The sequence below is a fragment of the Podarcis raffonei genome, chromosome 6 (assembly GCF_027172205.1).
Source record: "Podarcis raffonei isolate rPodRaf1 chromosome 6, rPodRaf1.pri, whole genome shotgun sequence".
NCBI classification, from domain to species: domain Eukaryota; kingdom Metazoa; phylum Chordata; class Lepidosauria; order Squamata; family Lacertidae; genus Podarcis; species Podarcis raffonei.
The window spans coordinates 54,721,522-54,741,103 of record NC_070607.1 but is presented as its reverse complement, the minus strand read 5'-3'; the positions used below and the strand labels follow the sequence as shown (position 1 = coordinate 54,741,103).

Sequence of the window (19,582 nt, the reverse complement as noted above, 5' to 3'; positions counted from 1 at the left end):
CAGCCTTTTACAGGGTCATTTTCCTTGTAGGAAGAGTGCTAATGTGCTTATTGCATTTTTGTAACATCTGCTCCCATTGCAGAATATACTGGTTGAGCAGAGGACAGGAAGCAGGCACCCAGACAAATAGTATTAGATTTGGAACAGGCCCACCCCTACAAAAAGCAACAGCTTACCCTTGCAACTCCCTAACTGTTTCTTGCCACCAATCACAAAAGCCCAGGGTTCTTTCCCTAACCAGGATCAAACAGCAAAACAGCTTTTCCCATCCAGGAAATTCCAGTGGCTTACAGCAGCCACCAGCCACTGAAGGCCATTAAGTGAGCTATAGAAAAGCTTAAGGGGTTAGGTAATCTCTTTGCTTTGCACAATTGAATAGTATGATTCAGAACAATGTCAAACCTTGCACTTTGAATTTCACGAGGCATCCTTTATGTTCCAGCAGTTGTGCTAGTTTGATGTTGCAAAACGTCTAAGATTCCTAATACGTAAGGTTCACAGTTGCACAATCTGAGGCTCTGTGGAACTCTAAGCTATCCAGTGACCCCTGAAATGCAATCCTACAGCTGAATTGCAAAATCAATGGGACATACTTCTTTGTAAACATGGGTTAGGTTCGGTCTCCCCTACAAGACTAACTGCAGACACAAGAAGCAATATCTGGAATAGAATCTCCAGAAGGCCTACATAAATTCCTGCAGGTTCTATACCTTGTATAGTTTAGAAACTTTTCACTTCTATACATCCCATTTCAGTCTTATTGACCAACCAGGTGTCACTTCAGTGTGGCCAAAACAAATAACTGAATTCCTTAAAAAAGGAATATATTTTTAAACTCAGATTGTTGACAGTTGAACATTTTAAAATAAATTCTTCAAGAAGTGCTAAAGGATGGAGTGTCATTGTCCTTGACCCCTTCAAGCTTAGGATAGCTTGCTTGCTTGTCTGCCTCTGTGTGTGTGTGTGTGTGTGAGAGAGAGAGAGAGAGAGAGAGAGACGGGGGGGGGGAGGTTTTTACGCTATCAGGAGAAATCTGGAGGCTTGTAGCTGCTCATCAGCCCCGCCCATACCCACCTGCAGCCCATCCTGACTGATTATTGGTTGGCTGATTCTCCTGAACAAGCAGCAAGTGTAGTATCAAGTGAATAAAGAAATACATTTATGTGCTTTTCTTTCCCTGCCTCATCCTTTGCTAGCCATAGGAGTCTCTTTCCCTCTGATATGAATCACCACACCACATATCACAGCATCAGGGTCATATGAAGCACATAAACATTCTACTTGGCTATTATAAGCTGTGATACTGCTGGAAGGAGCACACTGGGTGGGCAGAGAACTTGTTATATATGTGAAACCTCTGCCAGTCTTGACTGTAGAATGCAAGAGAGGAAATGAGACACCATTCACTTCTGGTAGGTCAGTGCTTTCTCTGATTATTCCCTTAGGTTGGGAGTAAGGAACCTGTAACTCTCCACTTCTTGCTGGATTCCAGGTCCCATCAGCCCCATACAGATGATCAATAGTTTGGGAAGCCTGGAGTTGTAGCCCAGGACTATCTGGAGGGGTTACCAGTTCCCCACCACTGTAGTAGACTTCCCAGTTCAGAATGTCCCCTATTTTTAAATCCTCTTCTCCTTCCTGAGTTTCATGGCTTTATGCACATAGCCAGACATGCACAAGCACACCCTTCCCCTCTGCTGGTGAAGGGGCAGTATTTGGGAGGCTGGGTTGGTGTTATTCTGGCAGTACCATACCACAGGGGACCCTCTTTTAGCTCCAATTAACAGTGTGCTGTGTTAATCGGTATCTTTTGCCAAATGATTAACATGTTTCAAGTCCCATTAAGAGTGGTTATGACAGGAAGAGGCAGGCAGCTGTCGTGGGTAATTACCGTATACTTGAATGATCCTGCAATCCAACGCTGGCTGGAGAGGGGGCGGGAGGGTGGGTGGGTGGGGGAGGAATATCAGGATGGGAGAAAAACTGAAGGTGTGTTTGGCAGTGGCAAGGACTTGATAGAGCACATCCTAGAACTGATGGATGCTGTGCAGACCATCCTTTGACACAGCTGATAGCACTTGGGAGACTGATGTGAGAGCCACCGGTGGTGAGATGGATGATGCCAGGGGCTGAATAATATTTGCATATGCTGCTACTGAGGCTGTGACTTGGGTGTACAAGTTTGAGAGTTCAAAGAAAGCGTGTGTGTGGTTTCCCTTGCTAGCTACAGGCAGCTCTTGTACTGTAAAGGAAGCCATCCACAGAAGAGGGTTGCTGTTATAGCATTTGGAATGAGTGACATCCTCCTATATCTTGTAGAGGGCCTGGTTCCTCCCAGGGTTTTGTGATGAAAGTGCTTTCATTATCTGTAGCTCCACCATGAAAGTTGCGTTAAACCACAGAGCCTGGGACTTGCCGATCAGAAGATCGGCGGTTCGAATCCCCGTGAAGGGGTGAGCTCCCATTGCTGGGTCCCTGCTCCTGCCAACCTATCAGTTCAAAAGCACGTCAAAGTGCAAGTAGATAAAGAGGTATCGCTCCGGCAGGAAGGTAAATGGTGTTTCCGTGCGCTGCTCTGGTTTGCCAAAAGCAGCTTAGTCATGCTGGCCACATGACCCGGAAGCTGTACGGCGGCTCCCTTGGCCAATAAAGCGAGATGAACACTGCAACCCCAGAGTCGGTCACGACTGGACCTAATGGTCAGGGGTCCCTTTACCTTTTTACTCATCTTTCTTAATTTCAGGGGAGATTTGAAAACCTACTTCTAGAACTTTCTTTTCTGGACCATCAAGACCATGGGTACTAAGCTATGTACAACATATCTTTGTGTGATGGACAGAAGCTGTTGGCTCTCAAAGCATTCACTTATTTGTTTTAAAAATTAGACCCCACTTTTCTTTATAAAATATTCAAGGTGACTAATGAGTCATATGGAGTAAGACTGAACAGATGCAGGGACCTCGTGATCCCTTCCAACTCTATGATTCTATGAGAAACAGCCCAAATAGCTAAAATTAGTTTCATACAATAAAACTATGGGTTGGATAAAACAATTTGGCATAAAATAAAAAGACAGAGCATTAGAAGCTCAGTTCACCTGAAGGTTAAGAGAGTGAGTGGGAGCCAACCAAGCCTCTCTAGGGAGGGAGTCCTACAAGCTGGAGGTTGCAGCTGAGAAGACCCTGTCTTAAATCCTAACCAATTGTGCTCATCAAATGCCTCTAGTGTTGAATGCAGTGGGCAGGCAGGATCTTATTGGGAGGAGGAGATCTTTCAAAGAGTTTTCACTTAGGCTGTTGTAAATAAGAACCTTGAGTTTCAAATTTTGCTCAGAAAGGAACTAGAAGCCAACATAAAACATAGGTGATATAATCAGCAGTGGAGGCTCTGGAAATCTCTTTGGCCACTGCATTTAGTACCAGCAGAAGCTTCTGAACACTTTTCCAAGGCATTTTCACAGAGAATGTTGCATCAGTCTACATGTGACCAGGACATGTATAATTATGGCCAGATTTGTTTTATCAAGCATAGCTCATTTACTAGCCAAATCTGTGCAAAAGCTCTCCAAGCTCCTGCTACCATATGAGTTTCTAGGAGTGCAACCAGAGTCAGAAGCACTCCCAAGATGCAAAAGGTAAAGGGACCCCTGACCATTAGGTCCAGTTGTGACCGACTCTGGGGTTGCAGCACTCATCTCGCTTTATTGGCTGAGGGAGCCGGTGTACAGCTTCCGGGTCATGTGGCTAGCATGACTAAGCTGCTTCTGGCAAACCAGAGCAGCGCACGGAAACGTCATTTACCTTCCCGCCAGAGCGGTACCTATTTATCTACTTGCACTTTGACATGCTTTCAAACTGCCAGGTGGGCAGGAGCAGGGACCGAGCAACGGGAGCTTACCCCGTCACGGGGATTCGAACCGCCAACCTTCTGATCAGCAGCTCGAAGGCTCTGTGGTTTAACCCACAGCGCCACCCGTGTCCCCCCAAGATGCAAAACTGGTCTTTAAAGAACAGAGCAATCCAATCCAGAATAAGTTCAGCTCTTGGTTAGGCTCTCCTGCTGACGAACAGTGTCACAGTCTTTTCTGGATTAACCTTAGGTTATTAACAGCTCACATCTAGTTCATTTACTGTACTCAGTATGAATTTATTAAAACAAAGAAAACAGAGAATCAAAGAATTGTAAAGTTGGGAGGTACCTGTTGATATTTTTACCCCCTCCCATTGCGAGAATCTCCTAATATGATGTTTTGAGAAAGGAGGGGGCGGAAACAGCTCTTTGACTTCTTCCGTTCCTGCCTGACTGCCTGATTCTGTGTGTGGAGAGAGTCTTATCTATGTAGTGACTAGATGGCTGAGTGGGAGCTGTAACACTCAGGCAAGCCAGTAGTTCTTTAGTTTGTAGTAGCTGTTAGAAATAAAAGAAGTTATGCTTCACAGCTAGCTTCCGCGTTGTTTATACTCTGCTGAGTCTGGTGCTCACAATGCACAGTTGTGAGTCCAGTGCACCGAGACCTGCTTTCCAGGATTGGAAGGTCTCTGAAAGTGCTCCAGTCGCCTAGCCCAGTCAGGGCAGAACCATTTCTTGAGCCCAGTCACTGACATCAGTTGAAAGGCGTACTGACAGGACCCCAAGGGTAATCTAGTCCAAATGCCTACAATGTGAGAATCTCAACTAGATCAATCATAACAGATGGCCTTCCAAGTTCTTTTTAAAAACCTTCAAGGAAGGATGGACTTTGTATGCCCTAGCAAAACAAATAAGAAGTTTGAGTATTCAGAGGCTAGAACAGCATGGCAGGTTTTTCTGCAATCAAAGCTGGGGCATTTGTGTTCCTAGTGTGCTAATGTGAAACAGAGCAATTTAAGATGGAAAAATTGCGTAGGAAAGCTGTTGCTAACAGGATGGAACACCACTACAAGCATTTTTCACACAGGAGGAGTAAATCGCCTTCCAGTCTCCCTCTCCTGCTATTTATGAGAAGATGTGATTGTCGTTAATGTGGAAATATCATTATAAGTTCTACATTCACACTAGAAAACTATATGGGCAAAAACTGCAGGTCTTGCTCTTTCACTGAAAACAGTATACAGCACTTGCAGGGAACATCAGGCCTGGGTGCCACAGGTGGCCCCCGCAGGCTTCTCCCCCTGCCTCTGGGACTTTCTTCAGGCCACACCTCCTCTCTGTGGGCCACACCCCTCTTTGGCCCTGTACCAAACCCTCCTTGGGAGCTTTTGCCTGGATGGAATATGTTCATGAATTGTGATAATAGATAATGGAGAGGTGGGTGGGTATAGGTAGAAAACCTATGAGTTTTACTTGGCTGGAATGTTGTAGCCATCTATATAAAGATATGAGTCACATATTTTGCTTCTCAGTACACATTTTCACCTCAGCATGAAAGAGTTCAGTGGAAACACTCCTTGCAAGAAGCAGGAGTCCTTTGAATCCTTTTCAGGAACTGAAATTCCACAGTGAATACTAGATTTCAAAGCAAATGGATAACCCTGTAAGTCTGCAGTTGCCCATGAAAGCATGTGATTGAACCGCACCCTTTGCCCTTTGTCTTCCAGATCGTGAGCGGATTGGCCAGGACTCTGCCTATGAGCAGGAAGGAAAGGTGCAGTTTGTCATTGATGCTGTCTATGCCATGGGCCATGCGCTTCACAACATGCACAAGAACTTGTGCCCTGGGAAGATTGGCCTCTGCCCCAAGATGGACCCAGTAGATGGTGCAGAGCTTCTCAAGTACATCCGTAGCGTCAATTTCTCAGGTCTGTCTGTCTGGGTGGGATAACCCTCAAGGCCATACAGCTGCTTGGGGCTTCTTGGGGCATCAAACCATGCCTGGCTTAATATAAAACACTGACTGAATGTTTAAATGTTCCACTTGCAACGTTTTCTATGGTTTTGCACCCCCCAGCCGCAGACTTAGTGTAAGATGTATTCCTGCCTCCCAGTACTCTGAAAATAATACATCTTGAGATGCAACAACAAGCACACCAGGTTGAAATGGTGTTGGGTGTTTTATCTGTAATTGCTACTCTTCATTCACCACTTTTTTAATGGAGCATCTAATTAATGTTCTCATCAAACAGTTGTTTCCCTATGTTTCTCCTGGCTTCTTCCATTTCGTTTGGGAGCCCAAACAAAAATCCACCTTCTGGGAAAAATAAAAAAGCAACAGCACAGTGGGTCCACCGGTGTAGATTACCTTTGTGCTGCCCATCTTTTGAAAAGAGACAGGTTTGATGTGTGCAGGAAGGTTTCAGGCAATTGAACCCTGTTGGCATGTCTTTGCACACCTTTGAGTAATGTGTTTTAGCAATTACTTTATATTTAATTGGTTTTTTAATGTGCACTAAACAATGCAAAAGCTCTTAAAAGAATTTTATGCAAATTCTGAAACAACTCCTCCTCCTTCTTTTTCTTCATATTATTAACACCATTTATCCCCTCTTGACCACATGGCTATATTGTTAAAGGCACGGAGCCTCTATAAAGGTGAAATGGGGGAACAGGCAACCCTACTTGTCAGATGATTGGCTTTTGGTTGCTTTGGTCATGTCTGTGAGATGGGAGTAGTTCTTCCTTGCCCTAGAGTGGTTGTAAAGATCAGTAAATTATGGTACATGCAGTGCTTTTTTCTGGGGGTACGCACACCCCTAAACATTTTGGGAATCTAAGTTTGGCCTCATTGAGCGGCAGTATTTCAATATGAGTGGGAAAATGAGAGTACCCCTAAACATTTTTTTTTAGAAAAAAAAACCACTGGGTACATGAATCATAGAATTGTGGAGTTGCAAAGAAGGGAGGTTATGTTTCTCTCTGTTTCTCATTTTTACTATCTTAAGTTCATTTTTTTACATTTCCACATTAGTTTGCATTCAAAATAATTCTCATGAAACATCACCAGCATTTTACCTTTTTGTATGCAATTTTACCCCACATAACATATTTTTGCAAGCAATTTCCCCCAATATATTTTCATTAATATATACCAGGGGTCAGCAACCTTTTTCAGCCATGGGCTGCCTCAGACCGGGGGGAGGGGTGATTATATTGGGGAGGGGGGATGAACAAATTCCTATGCCCCACAAATAACCCAGAGATGCATTTTAAATAAAAGGACACATTCTACTCATGTAAAAACACACTGATTCCCAGAATGTCCACAGGCTGGATTGAGAAGACAATTGGGCCGTATCCGGCCCCCAGGCCTTAGGTTGCCTACCCCTGATATATACATTTTATGCACATTTCCCCCATATATATGCATTTTCATCCATGTTGGTTGGAGAACTGCACTGCAATAATTTGAAGATGTGTACATTTCAAAAGACAGGTAAGGTTCATTTTGCACATTTTGGAGGGAAATGTGGAATAGGTAGGTTCATGTTAAAATGCAAACCAAACTGAATTCCCCCCCATCCCTAACTTTAAGTGAGTTCATTCATCATGCACCATAGGAAAGATCAGCTTCTCTTTGTCCATTGCACATATTTTAGAAGTGACCACCATATGTGGAGGGGAAATGTTTCCATGAAAGTTCATAACAAATACATACAAATCTAGGGACCATGACTGGCCAAGCCTCCCAGGGTCAATTTTACTCATCATTTTCATCAGTTTGCCTCTCTTCACACATACAGTCTTGGTTGCAACTTGTTGTTGTTGTTTAGTTGTTTAGTTGTGTCCGACTCTTCGTGACCCCATGGACCAGAGCACGCCAGGCACCTCTGTCCTCCACTACCTCCCACAGTTTGGTCAAATGGTTGCAACTAGAGATGTGAAAAAAGGAGAAAAAGGCAGAAAAATGGGGAGCCTCCCATCTCAGTTTTTTCTCCAGTTTTTCAGATTTTTCTGGGCTTCCACATCTTTAGTTGCAAACACACATGGTGGGAAAACTCAGCTCTCCCACAAAGTGGCTCAAGTAGCTGAAGGAAACCGTCTAGATTGGGGTAGGAGCTTCTGATAAGGAGCTCCATGTGCAGAAGTGAAAGTGGAATCTGCATGTATCTGCATCTTGATAGCTGGGCTATTTTTTTAGCCCTCCCTATGTGAATTGACTGGGACACAGGTGGCGCTGTGGGTTAAACCACAGAGCCTAGGACTTGCCGATCAGAAGGTCAGCGGTTCGAATCCCTGCGATGGGGTGAGCTCCTGTTGCTCTGTCCCTGCTCCTGCCAACCTAGCAGTTCGAAAGCACATCAAAGTGCAAGTAGATAAATAGGTACCGCTTCAGAGGGAAGGTAAACGGTGTTTCCGTGCGCTGCTCTGGTTCGCCAGAAGCGGCTTAGTCATGCTGGCCACATGATCCAGAAGCTGTACACCGGCTCCCTCGACCAATAAAGCAAGATGAGCGCCGCAACCCCAGAGTTGGTCACGACTGGACCTAATGATCAGGGGTCCCTTTACCTTTTTATGTGAATTGACCAGGAAGCATGTGGCAAAAACAGACGAAAGCTGGCATCTCCTAAAGTCCCATCATAATTCTATGCACATGAACAATCCCCAGTTCCATTTCCTTATTCTCGTTCCACATTTTTGTTCCTTTCTTGTTAGACAATCTTCCCTTGCCCCTGATTAGTAATTCCTTTACATATTCTAGAAACTCATCACATCCTCACATTATATCTCTTTAATATACATTTTTCTGCTTCTGCCTCCTTATTACATCTATTTATCTCTCCTCTGCAATCTCCTCACAATCTGTCTCCTTTATTTATTCTTTCCCTATCTTCTTGTTTGATTTTCCTGCTTTTTAATGTTATTGGGATTTATTTGTGCAATTCATTTGATTTTGTTTCGAGATAAACTTTTGAGGGAGGTGGGGGCACAGCAAAGAGTCTTGCTTTGAGGCAACTTGCTAAATCAGTGTAATTAAATATTTTATAGTATTTCTCATCTGGTCACATCCTTCTCTTGATAAATACAATCTGACTACATAAACCTCGCTTGTATGTTGGATTATCCATTTACAGCCAGGCAACTGGGTGTCTCCTTTTAATTGGGCTTATCTTTGAAATTTAGCATGTTTTAAGAACTGTCTAAGGGGAAGAGGCAATCTCATTTTTTCACTGCATGATCTCATCAGTGGTTCAGTTCCCACTCCGCACTTTTGACATGGTGAAGAAAGGTCTTCTGGATGCTTTGTAAGCATTTGTAACTTACCAGTCTTTGGCAAATCCATGAATAGGGGGTAGGGCACAGCTACAACTTAGTGGCGTGTAATCTCTGTATAAATCAAGGGATTTGGGAGATTACTTTCCCAAACAGATTAGAGAAGTCCATGGTGCTGAAAGAAGTAACCAAACTAGAACACGCCACTGGAGTCTGTGTCTGTAATATGAAGATTATATAGATGCCATTCACAAGTGTTAGTGAGCTCTATCATATTCTCCATCTACACTTTTTCAGTGGTTGTGTATTCCAAGCCCCATGAAGGTTTGGAATGAGCTATTGATTCACTGTGCAGAATTCTGCTGGGGACTTCCTCCTGCTTCTCTCTGCTCATCATCTTTTCCCTTATTTGGTGGCAAAATGAATTATTCCCCATTCCATTCTGGGGAGAAGGGCTCTGGTAGAGGAGAAGAGGACAGGTGACGAAGGAGCAATTGGGTTCTGATCCTGCTGAAAACCTACTAGGATAGAACTTTGCCACTTCCCATTTATGTATTGTCCCACAGTGAGAGAAGGAAGTTGAAAAGCTTAGGTGTCTGCATCCTAGTTTCTTCTAGACCAGGAATGGGAAATGTGTGGTGAACTACACTTTTCATCATCTCCAACCATGATGGCTGGGGCTGATGGAGTTGGAGTCTTAACTAGAGGGCTACAGGTCCCCCTCTTTTAAAGCTTTCTGCCTCTGTTTTTTAGAATTAAACAACTAATCAATCTATTCAGTGCAATCATAAGACTGGAGTAGCCTCTATTTGTATCACTCTACCATGTGCATGTGTGCAAGCACAGGGCAAAGAGATAGAAATCTTAAACAGAGCCAAAGGGGGTGAGCAAATGTACTGTCCGCAGCATCTGCCCACACATTTCCGGGCACTGAGCAGCTGGTGTGAATGCCCAATCAGGCGCTGACTGCTCTTGTGTTTAAGGGCTGCATCTCACTCCCACCCACTCTCCCTCCTAGGTTGCATCCCTCAGCGCTCCTCTGTGGCTGTCCCCTGTGCACATGAGTGGCAGGGATGTCAATGCTGATCACTCACTGTGCACATCAAGTGTAATGAGCTGTCTGCAAAGGCATCCAGAGCAGGGCTGGGAAAGCCAGCCATCCTGCCTCTCAGCTTGCCTTTTAGCCTGCTTGGATCTGTGTGGGACTCCAGGTGTTGTTGTGGTGAGCAGGTCAGCCTAACAGAGCTTAGAGAGAGCAGCTGGCATCCCCTTCTGTTTGTTCAGGCATTTTTCTGTGGACCATAGTTTTCAGCAGAAAGACTTTTGCTAAATGCAACCCCTGTTCCTTGAAAGCTGCAGTAGTAGTGCAGACCAGCACTCCTCCACCTGTGACCACATGCCAATCTCACTGCAGGAATGGTAGTAGTGAAAATATTGAGCATAAACAGCAGTTCAGCTTTGGAACCCATAGATCAGTTTTCAAAAGTTTGATATGCACTGCAGCAGTTAGTGTTATTATTCATTATTATTATTGCACTATCCGTGTTAATGGCCTTTTATAAAATATGAAAGCATACACTTCTATACAAAGCAACTTTCAGTCTAAAATGTGACACTGGGGAGACGACAGAGAAAGGTGAGGGGAAAGGAGGCACGGCTAAAGTGGTTATCTCCATGGTGTGAAAAGCTCCACTTTCTAATCCTTGCAGATCAAACCTCTATTTAAAGGATTCCTTCAGGGATCAGTTCAAAGGCTGGCAGCCCCAAACAGGACTGCACAATGTGTGACCTCCAGTCTGAATACAGCATGCCCCTACACCATGTAATAATGCCCACGATGCTTGAGAACCTGCCTCATTTAGAGGCATGCAACAACAACAACAACAACAACAGAAGATCTAACAACATAGAATCTTGTGGCACCTTGAAGACTAATCTGTTTATAAATGGTTTGTTCTATAATGGTCTAGCCCTGTTGAAACAGGGCATGTAGTTAGTGCACCACTGATGTGCTGCCATACATGGTTAGTGAATTTTTTTTCAGCTTGATGGGTTGCACACACCACATACAGTATACAAAGGCAGCTGCGTAGTAATTACAAAAGGATCTAGCCTGGCCTGATCCGCACATCCACCCAATCCACCTGGACCCTGGGAAGCTGAGGTCCTGCTGTTACAATGAGAGGAGCAAACAGGACAGGGCTGCTGAACCATGCCATTCCTTCCTCCATTTCCTTGCTTTCTTCATTTCCAGCTCTCATACTGAAAGCAAGCGAGGAATGGAGAAATCTGACTATGAGGGAAGGTGGGAATCTAAGGTGTCCGGATGCGAAAGAAGGCAGGGGTTCTGCACCTTTAACCATTCTGCACAAGCAGGAATTTCAGCAAGAGGAGCTTCATGCAAGCTGCACCTGTTGAAATGCCCTGCAAAGGTGCAGAAGCCCTGCTCCCCTTTTTACATCTGGACACTGGAGCTTCCATGCTTCTTTTCTTGTGAGACTCCCACCCCTCACTTCATATGAAGAGCCAATATGGTGTAGTGGTTAAGAGTGGTAGACTCGTAATCTGGGGAACCGGGTTCGCTTCCCCGCTCCTCCACATGCAGGTGCTGGGTGACCTTGGGCCAGTCACACTTTTCTGAAGTCTCTCAGCCCCATTCACCCCACAGAGTGTTTGTTGTGGGGGAGGAAGGGAAAGGAGAATGTTAGCTGCTTTGAGACTCCTTAGGGTAGTGATAAAGCGGGATATCAAATCCAATTTTTTTTTTCTTCTTCTTCTTCTTCTTCTTCTTCTTCTTCTTCTTCTTCTTCTTCTTCTTCTTCTTCTTCTTCATATGTGAATGAGGTAGCTGTGTGAAAAGATGTTGGCCTTTTATTGTTACCCCTGCTGCCCTGCATTCGTGGTTTTAAAAGCAGTTCAACCTAAAGAAACAAGTGGAGTTTCGTTATCTCCATGCAAAGAAAAACACCATCACCTTTTGAACTGGTCTCCATGGCTGGGTCCTTTAGTGGAGGCTTGATCTTCAGGAATTAGCAAGTGAAGCTTTTCATAGCCGAGAGATAAACATTGCCACCTGCTAATTGCTGTAGATAAAATTTCTGGTAAAAGCACACAATCCCTGGTTCAAAAGCTGGCCACCCAGCCTGCTGTATATAGAGCTGGGACGAAAAGTTCACCCAAGCAATTTTTGCCAAAGCCCCCAAATAAAACAGAAGAACCTTCCTCCAAGATTGGATTATTTGGGAGGGAAGGGGGTCAAGCTAAAGAGTGTTCATGTTGCTTTAAATACCAGGTGGTTGAGTGTTTTCCTCCTTTCCCCCTGCTTTTATAAAACCTTTTATAAACTCCTTGCTGCCATTGTGGAGAGAGGCTTGGCTGATCTAGCTGCATTCCTGGGACTCAATGCCTCTGGGAACAATGTGGTGGAGCAGCCAAGCCATCATGTGAAATGACAACAAGGCTTTTGTTGTCATTTTTCTTTTTAAGAAAGATGAAAGCTTTGCCCAGTTTGTATTTCAAGTGAGATGGAAATTCAACTGCCCCCTGAAAGTCACACAATATTCCCCCTCTTTCGCTGGGGATATACGGTCCTGTTAAAGTGGAGGGAGTTATGGAGCCCAGCACTTGTATATACTCAATATTCTCCCTGCTACCACTGCTGAAGTGAGGTTGGCAAGCTTCACTTAACTTCATTGTGTCAGGGCACTGGAGCAGGACCAGAAAAAGGCTCGCTGATATTGAATACCAGCAGGGGTGGCTGGCAGAAGGGAGGGCAAAATGCAGGGAGCCTAACAGTAGGGTGAGCCGGAGCCAAAGGTAGGCAGAGCCAACAAATCCTAGCTTTGTCCCCATCCTTTGCCCTGCTGAGCTTTACAAGGGACAACAAAGAGACAAAGGAGGAAGGAGCTGATGGGCAGAGCCACCCCTGGACAGGTTGAAAGTAAGAAGAGAGGCAGGTGAGGGCTGACTGAGGACACATGAGAGTGGGGTGGCACTGCCCCATTGGCCCAAATAGATCAGCCTCCACTGAATGCCAGTTGCTGGAAGTCACAGGTGGGGATAATGCTGTTGCACTCAGGTTCTGCTTGTGGGCATCTAGTCGGCCACTTTGAGGATGCTGGACTAGATAAACCTTTGGCCTGATCCGGCAAGACTCTTCTTATGTTCTTAATTGTCTCCAGTGACTATTGAGATCTCAGCGATCTAGAGCACAGGGGGTCTTGACTGCAGAACATTTCTTCAGGGTTTGTGGGGACAGGATCTAGTCTCCTGGGAGTGGAGGCACAGTGCGGGAAGGAAGCTCCGTTAGGTACGTCTTGCAGAATCCCTTTCAGCACCTGCCTACACCGAGCCTCCTTCCAGCCCCGGCTTTCAGCTCTTTGATTTCATGACATGCACGTTCACCCGACTCTATATAAATGTGTTGTTATTTTCTGTCTCAAGCTCTCTGGTTGAATACTGAGAGGGGATTACCGCTCTCGGTGAATGAATGATGTAGCCTCATGATGTACTGTCACTATGTATGGATTCATTGCTCAATGGCTTAGGGAAGAAGAATATGCCTGGACATCCAGCAGGGGAGTAACAATATGCAGGAAGATCCAGAGAGGGAGGGAGGCCTGCATGATGTCCTTTGGAGCGTGCTTTATGTACATAATGGAACTGATTGGGTGAATGACAAGCAAAAAGAAAGTGTCCTTTTCTTTGTCCCTTATGCAATCTGATTCCTTATATAACCCACAGGAAACTTGCATCCCCACCCCCCGCTTTTCTCCCTCCCCTCCCTCTCTGCTCTGGTGCCTACAAGAAATTTGACCACATTCACACAGTTGGTGGCAAACAATTTAATTGATAAAACACAATCGTAAATTTATGCTCTCTAGGCCTTTTCATTTTATATTCCAATTACAAACTTGTTTGGCAAGGCACTTCCAAGTGTTTTTTTTCTCTGTGTGTCACCTAACAGCATATTTGGGTCTCTGTTATGATTTTTGTGCCATTCATGAATGCTGTTAACACAGGAGGGAATTTGGGAAAGGGATCAAATGGGCTCCACATGCAGGCTTGGTGCAGAGGAGGAATCCTTTTCAAATGGAATTAAACACAGGATTGGACTTTTCCAGTCTGATTGAGCTTTGTCCGAAATTGGACCATGTATTTTGGGATTAGTTTTTAAATAAATGAATAAATAAATAAGCCTAATTATATGCAAAATTAGCCATCTTTGTCAGCCTTAGTCAGCCCTGCCTGCCTGTCTTCTTACTCACAACCGGTCCTTAGGAAAGATCCACAACATCCATTTAAAGCACCTTCAATGCACATTTAAAGCACATGATTTCCTTCAAAAATTTCTGGGAACTGCAGTTTTCCCCTCACCCAGCTACAATTCCTAGCACCCTTAAGAAATTAAAGTTCCCAGGATCCTTTGAAAGGAAGTTTAAATGTGTGTTGAATGTGCTTTAAATGGAAGGAGCGGCTATGCTGTCCTCAGTGTTGCTCTTGTAGAATTCAGCAGGGAGGGGGATGAAGCCAAAACTAAAATTAGTTGGCTCTGTCATCGTTGGCTTTGGCTCGAGCTCGTATTGGCCTTTTTGCCTTTTGCTCCATCACTCTGAATGGACACCAGCCATGGCTCATTTATGTAGCGTGATTGAATAAGTATTGATATGTTAAGTATTTCTATACAGCTATATGTATTGTTGTGTGCATGCATCTGGTTATGTGCCAGCTACTTTAGGAAACTGGCATGTATATGTCTATAATTTGCCCAAAATAATGTATTTAATAATTTGTATGATACTTCATATAATAAGGTTTGTTTGTATTTTTAGCAGAACGATAACCCCGCCCTCCACCTTGCTTCCCATTGAGCTAAACGAGCAAAACAAAAATAGGAAACAATTGTGTAGATAAGCCCAACGTTGAGATTTTTTTATTATGATAGAAAATTCTATTCTATTCCTAATGCAGCTGTGCAGGGAGGAGCGAAACTAGGATTTATTTCACCCAGATCAGAGACCCAGTTTGGCACACACACAACACACACACACACCAATGTGCAGTTGTGTACACACACACACACACACACACACACAGGCTGGGAGCCTCAATAGTGCCATTCTGAAGGCTTCACTAGGGGCAAAAAAAACCTGGCTAGCCCCACCATCCCCCACGATGGGTCTATGTGCAGGTTTCACTGTGTTATTTGAAGCTGATGTTGAACAAAACTGATTTCAGCCTTATGTGTTTTTAAAAAATGGTCAGTTGCTTCTCAGGTTGCACTATACCTTAACTGAGCGGGAGGCCTGATCCATGAAAGGAGTTTCTTGGAGCCCTAGCTCTGTGCAAATATATAATTGTAGGCGTTATCACTATGTGAGCAGAAAAAGCCACAAGGATTTCTCTAGGCAGCCCAAGGAGCCGAGGAGTAAGACTAATGTTATTTTCTGCTTGCCCAAGGTAAAGAACTAGCTTTTAACTATTTTAGATAAGAGTGTGGGCTAGATTATTAATGGCAGTAGAGCCAGTTCAACTCAAAAGTTGGGGAGCCGTTTGGGTACACAGCAGCTGGGAATCTGTATCCTACATCTGTTCTCCTAAATAATAATAATAATAATAATAATAATAATAATTAATAATAAAGTTACAGAGGAATCCCAACCTCTGTGTAATCACTACTGCATCCCTGATACCCATACCAGCCAGGGAGCAAGGAACTCCCTTCTCTATTATATGCTAGCCTAAAGCCCAACAATGTCAAGTGATGGTTGTAGGACCAGCTTGAGATCCAGGAACACTCAGCTGGTGGGGTTTCCACCGTACTTCCATCTACCTGTGCTTCTGGTGGGTGGAATGGGGAGCTTCATGCTGGAGAAGTGACGGTGGTGTCACTCCACACATGGAGGCCAGCAGAGTTGTTTTGGACTGGATGGAGGGAGACCTCTACCCGATCTCTAGCATGACCAATCAGAGGGTTGGAGTGCAGCCTAAGCAAGGAGATTTAGTTCACATATCCTGCAGCTTTAGTTCACTTATTCCACAACTTCACAACTTTGCATTTGCTAAAAGCCCTCAGGTCAATTGAAGCAAAATCCAGGCAGAGTTAACTGTGTCCCCTTGATAATAGTGGCAGAGTTGAACCTGGTAAGCTAAGCCCAATTGTACTTCTGATGTACTGCAGACAACCTGTGTGGTATAGTGGTTAAGAGTGTTGGACTAGGACCTGTGGGATCAGGGTTCAAATCCCAATCCAGCCATGAAGCTCTTTGGGTGACCTTGGGCCAGTTACTCACTCTCAGCCTAACCTACCTCACAGGGTTGTTGTGATAATAAAATGGAGAGCTATGTATGTCACCTTGAGCTCTTTGGATGAAAGGTGAGATATGAATGAATGAATGTACTTTGGATGGATCGCACTCCCATGTATATGTGTGCATGTGAATTTGTTTCTAGGAGAAGAAAAGGGACAAACTTACCTTTGGTAGATCAAATATACAGCCCAAACCAGCAATGTATTTCTTTCTGAGACTGAATGCTTTGTGTGTTGCAGGTATTGCTGGGACCCCTGTGACATTCAATGAGAATGGAGATGCCCCAGGCCGCTATGACATCTACCAGTACCAGATCAAGAACACTACACCTGAGTACAAAGTTATTGGGCACTGGGCTGATCATCTGAACTTAAAAGTAAGCAAGATCTTAGCTTTGCCTAAACACCGAAGGGAATAAACTTTTACTCTGAATCTCCAGTGTTTTAATTAGGGAATGGAGCTGTACTTATTGTATGCTCAAGGGCTCTAGTTTAAATGGGATTATCTTTATCCTTATACATAGGCATCATTAATATCATACAGAGAGATTTCTGAAAGCATTTAGCTCTGGTTTCTCTCTGATCTCTTTCATTGCAACAGCCCAACTTATGCCATGGGTAATAAAGCACAGTAGAAAACTGGATTTTTAATGGGAACACATGCTTTAAAAAGTATTGCACTTGACAAATTTATGGGTACGTTAGCAACAATTCACCAGCAAGACTTAAGATTTAAGGCCACAATCTCAATTGGAAAGAATTTGGCAAATCTTTAATTTAAGACTCCCAATTTGTCAATGGGACAGTGTTTCAACAGTAAAATTTGACAGTAAACAAATCCAGAATCTGAAATATTGTGGAATTCTAAACCTGTGCGAAGTTTCATTTCAGGTCTAATTCAGAGTTGGCTGAGTATCAAGACAAAAATTAACCTATCAAGGGGAAGGGGCAACAAACTGCAGTGTGGAATTGCAGGTCTGTAGTAAATATGAGGAACTGTGAAGGAGGGAAATGAGAGATGTATTAGACCACGTAGTATCCATGAACAGTTGATTTAGTTCAGTAAAGTTAGTGTCGGTGGTTTGACTAGCAACAACACTTACTCTGTGACATGATATCAGGTTGGAATTGAAGAACAGGTATGTCTAAGCTTGAATTAGTAGCATTTCATGCACAGCTGATAGAGATAAAAAACTAAATTAGGGTTGGAAACTTGTGGTTCTCCTGGTGTTGTTGGACTACAGCTTCTACCAGCCCCAGGCAGCATAGCGAATGGTTGGGCATGATGGGAGTTGTAGTCCAAGAACATCAGGAGGAACACAGGTTCCGCACACCTGAAACTGCTACTGAATCAGAGGGAGCAATGCTAGAATAGCTGGACATGGCATAGACTAGAGTAAGTGTTTTGCAGAGTTGGCGGAGGATGCTGACCCAGCCCCTGCTGTGACCCAGCTCATGCCATGTTAGTTCATGGTGGTTGGTGAGATTCTTGCTTTCTCTCTGCTGCAGATGGAGCGCCTGCATTGGCCTGGGGGAGGCAACCGTGTGCCCACCTCAATCTGCAGCCAGCCATGCAGGCCGGGTGAAAGGAAGAAGCTGGTGAAGGGCATCCCGTGCTGCTGGCACTGTGAGCGCTGTGATGGGTACCAGTATCAGCAGGATGAGTTCCACTGTAAGGTGTGCCGGCTCAGCGAGCGCCCCAACGAAAACCACACTGGCTGCATCCCCATCCCAATCGTCAAGCTTGAGTGGAGCTCCCCTTGGGCTGTGGTGCCCGTTTTCATTGCCATTGTGGGCATCATTGCCACCCTCTTTGTGGTGGTGACATTTGTGCGCTACAATGACACACCCATCGTCAAGGCCTCGGGGCGAGAGCTCAGCTATGTGCTCCTGACGGGCATCTTCCTCTGCTATGCCACCACTTTTCTGATGATTGCAGAGCCTGACTTGGGAACCTGCTCCCTGCGGCGTGTCTTCCTGGGGCTGGGCATGAGCATCAGCTACGCTGCCTTGCTGACCAAAACCAACCGCATCTACCGCATCTTTGAGCAGGGCAAAAAGTCAGTCAGCGCCCCGCGCTTCATCAGTCCTGCTTCTCAGCTGGTCATCACGTTCAGCCTCATCTCTCTGCAGCTGCTGGGGGTCTGCATCTGGTTCATTGTGGACCCCTCACACTCCATCATCGACTATGAGGACCAACGGACTACGGACCCCCGCTTTGCCCGGGGGGTTCTCAAGTGTGACATTTCTGACCTCTCCCTCATCTGTTTGCTTGGGTACAGCATGCTGCTCATGGTGACCTGCACTGTGTATGCTATAAAGACCCGTGGGGTTCCTGAGACCTTTAATGAAGCCAAGCCCATTGGGTTCACCATGTACACTACCTGCATCGTCTGGTTAGCTTTCATTCCTATCTTCTTTGGGACATCACAGTCGGCAGAGAAGGTAATGAAGAAAGGGCAAGGGCAGAAATGGGGTGGGGGTGACTGGTAGGTCTGATTGCTTCACTCTCAGGTACATTTGTGATGAAACACATCTGGGCTGCTGGTGTCCTAGTGCAGTAGAAATGGTACTACTCCTGTTTTCTGTTGGGATTTCCCTGCACAAATCTCTGCTGCTTTCTTTTTTCTTTACTTCCCCAATTTATCTCTCTTCCAGACACATTTCTCCTTATTTCCCCCTCCTGCATTCTCTTCTCCCACATTCTTTCCAATGCAGTGCTAATGTGATTTCCTCACTCTTTCCCCACTCTCTTTCCTTTGCCTCCTTGACATTTGCTTCATGTGGAAGACAGGCAATGTACGCTATTGAATCCTAAGCCAAGGTGTCTTGAACTGTGGTCCACAGGTAGGTCTTAGTATATTCTACACTTGTGCCACTGCACTGCCCCAAATGCAGTTTGGTATACTGGACACAGGATACAACATTCTGAGAACCCAAGCTTTCACATTTTTATGGCTGAGCAGATAAACTTGGAAACACATCCTTCTGATTTATCAAAAGCTGGAGGAAGTACTTGAGGAGCTTGTAAGTGTTCAGGGGAAGAGCTGACAAAAGCAGAGTAAATCATGCATGATAAACAACTACATGCAAATTTGCCCTAATTTTGACTATGCTTAATGAAGAATATGAGTTGACTTGAAAGAA

At 44.7% G+C, this 19,582-nt stretch overlaps 1 protein-coding gene across 1 annotated transcript in view; it reads left to right on the top strand.

Annotated features, from left to right (window-relative positions):
- The window catches only part of GRM4 (glutamate metabotropic receptor 4), a 290,669-nt gene that overhangs the window by 232,069 nt on the left and 39,018 nt on the right, over positions 1 to 19,582 (top strand). The window contains exons 7-9 of the mRNA XM_053393018.1: positions 5,577 to 5,777; positions 16,676 to 16,812; positions 17,945 to 18,880. Of these exons, the coding sequence (XP_053248993.1) occupies positions 5,577 to 5,777; positions 16,676 to 16,812; positions 17,945 to 18,880 (1,274 nt within the window). The remainder of the gene's footprint in view (positions 1 to 5,576; positions 5,778 to 16,675; positions 16,813 to 17,944; positions 18,881 to 19,582) is intronic.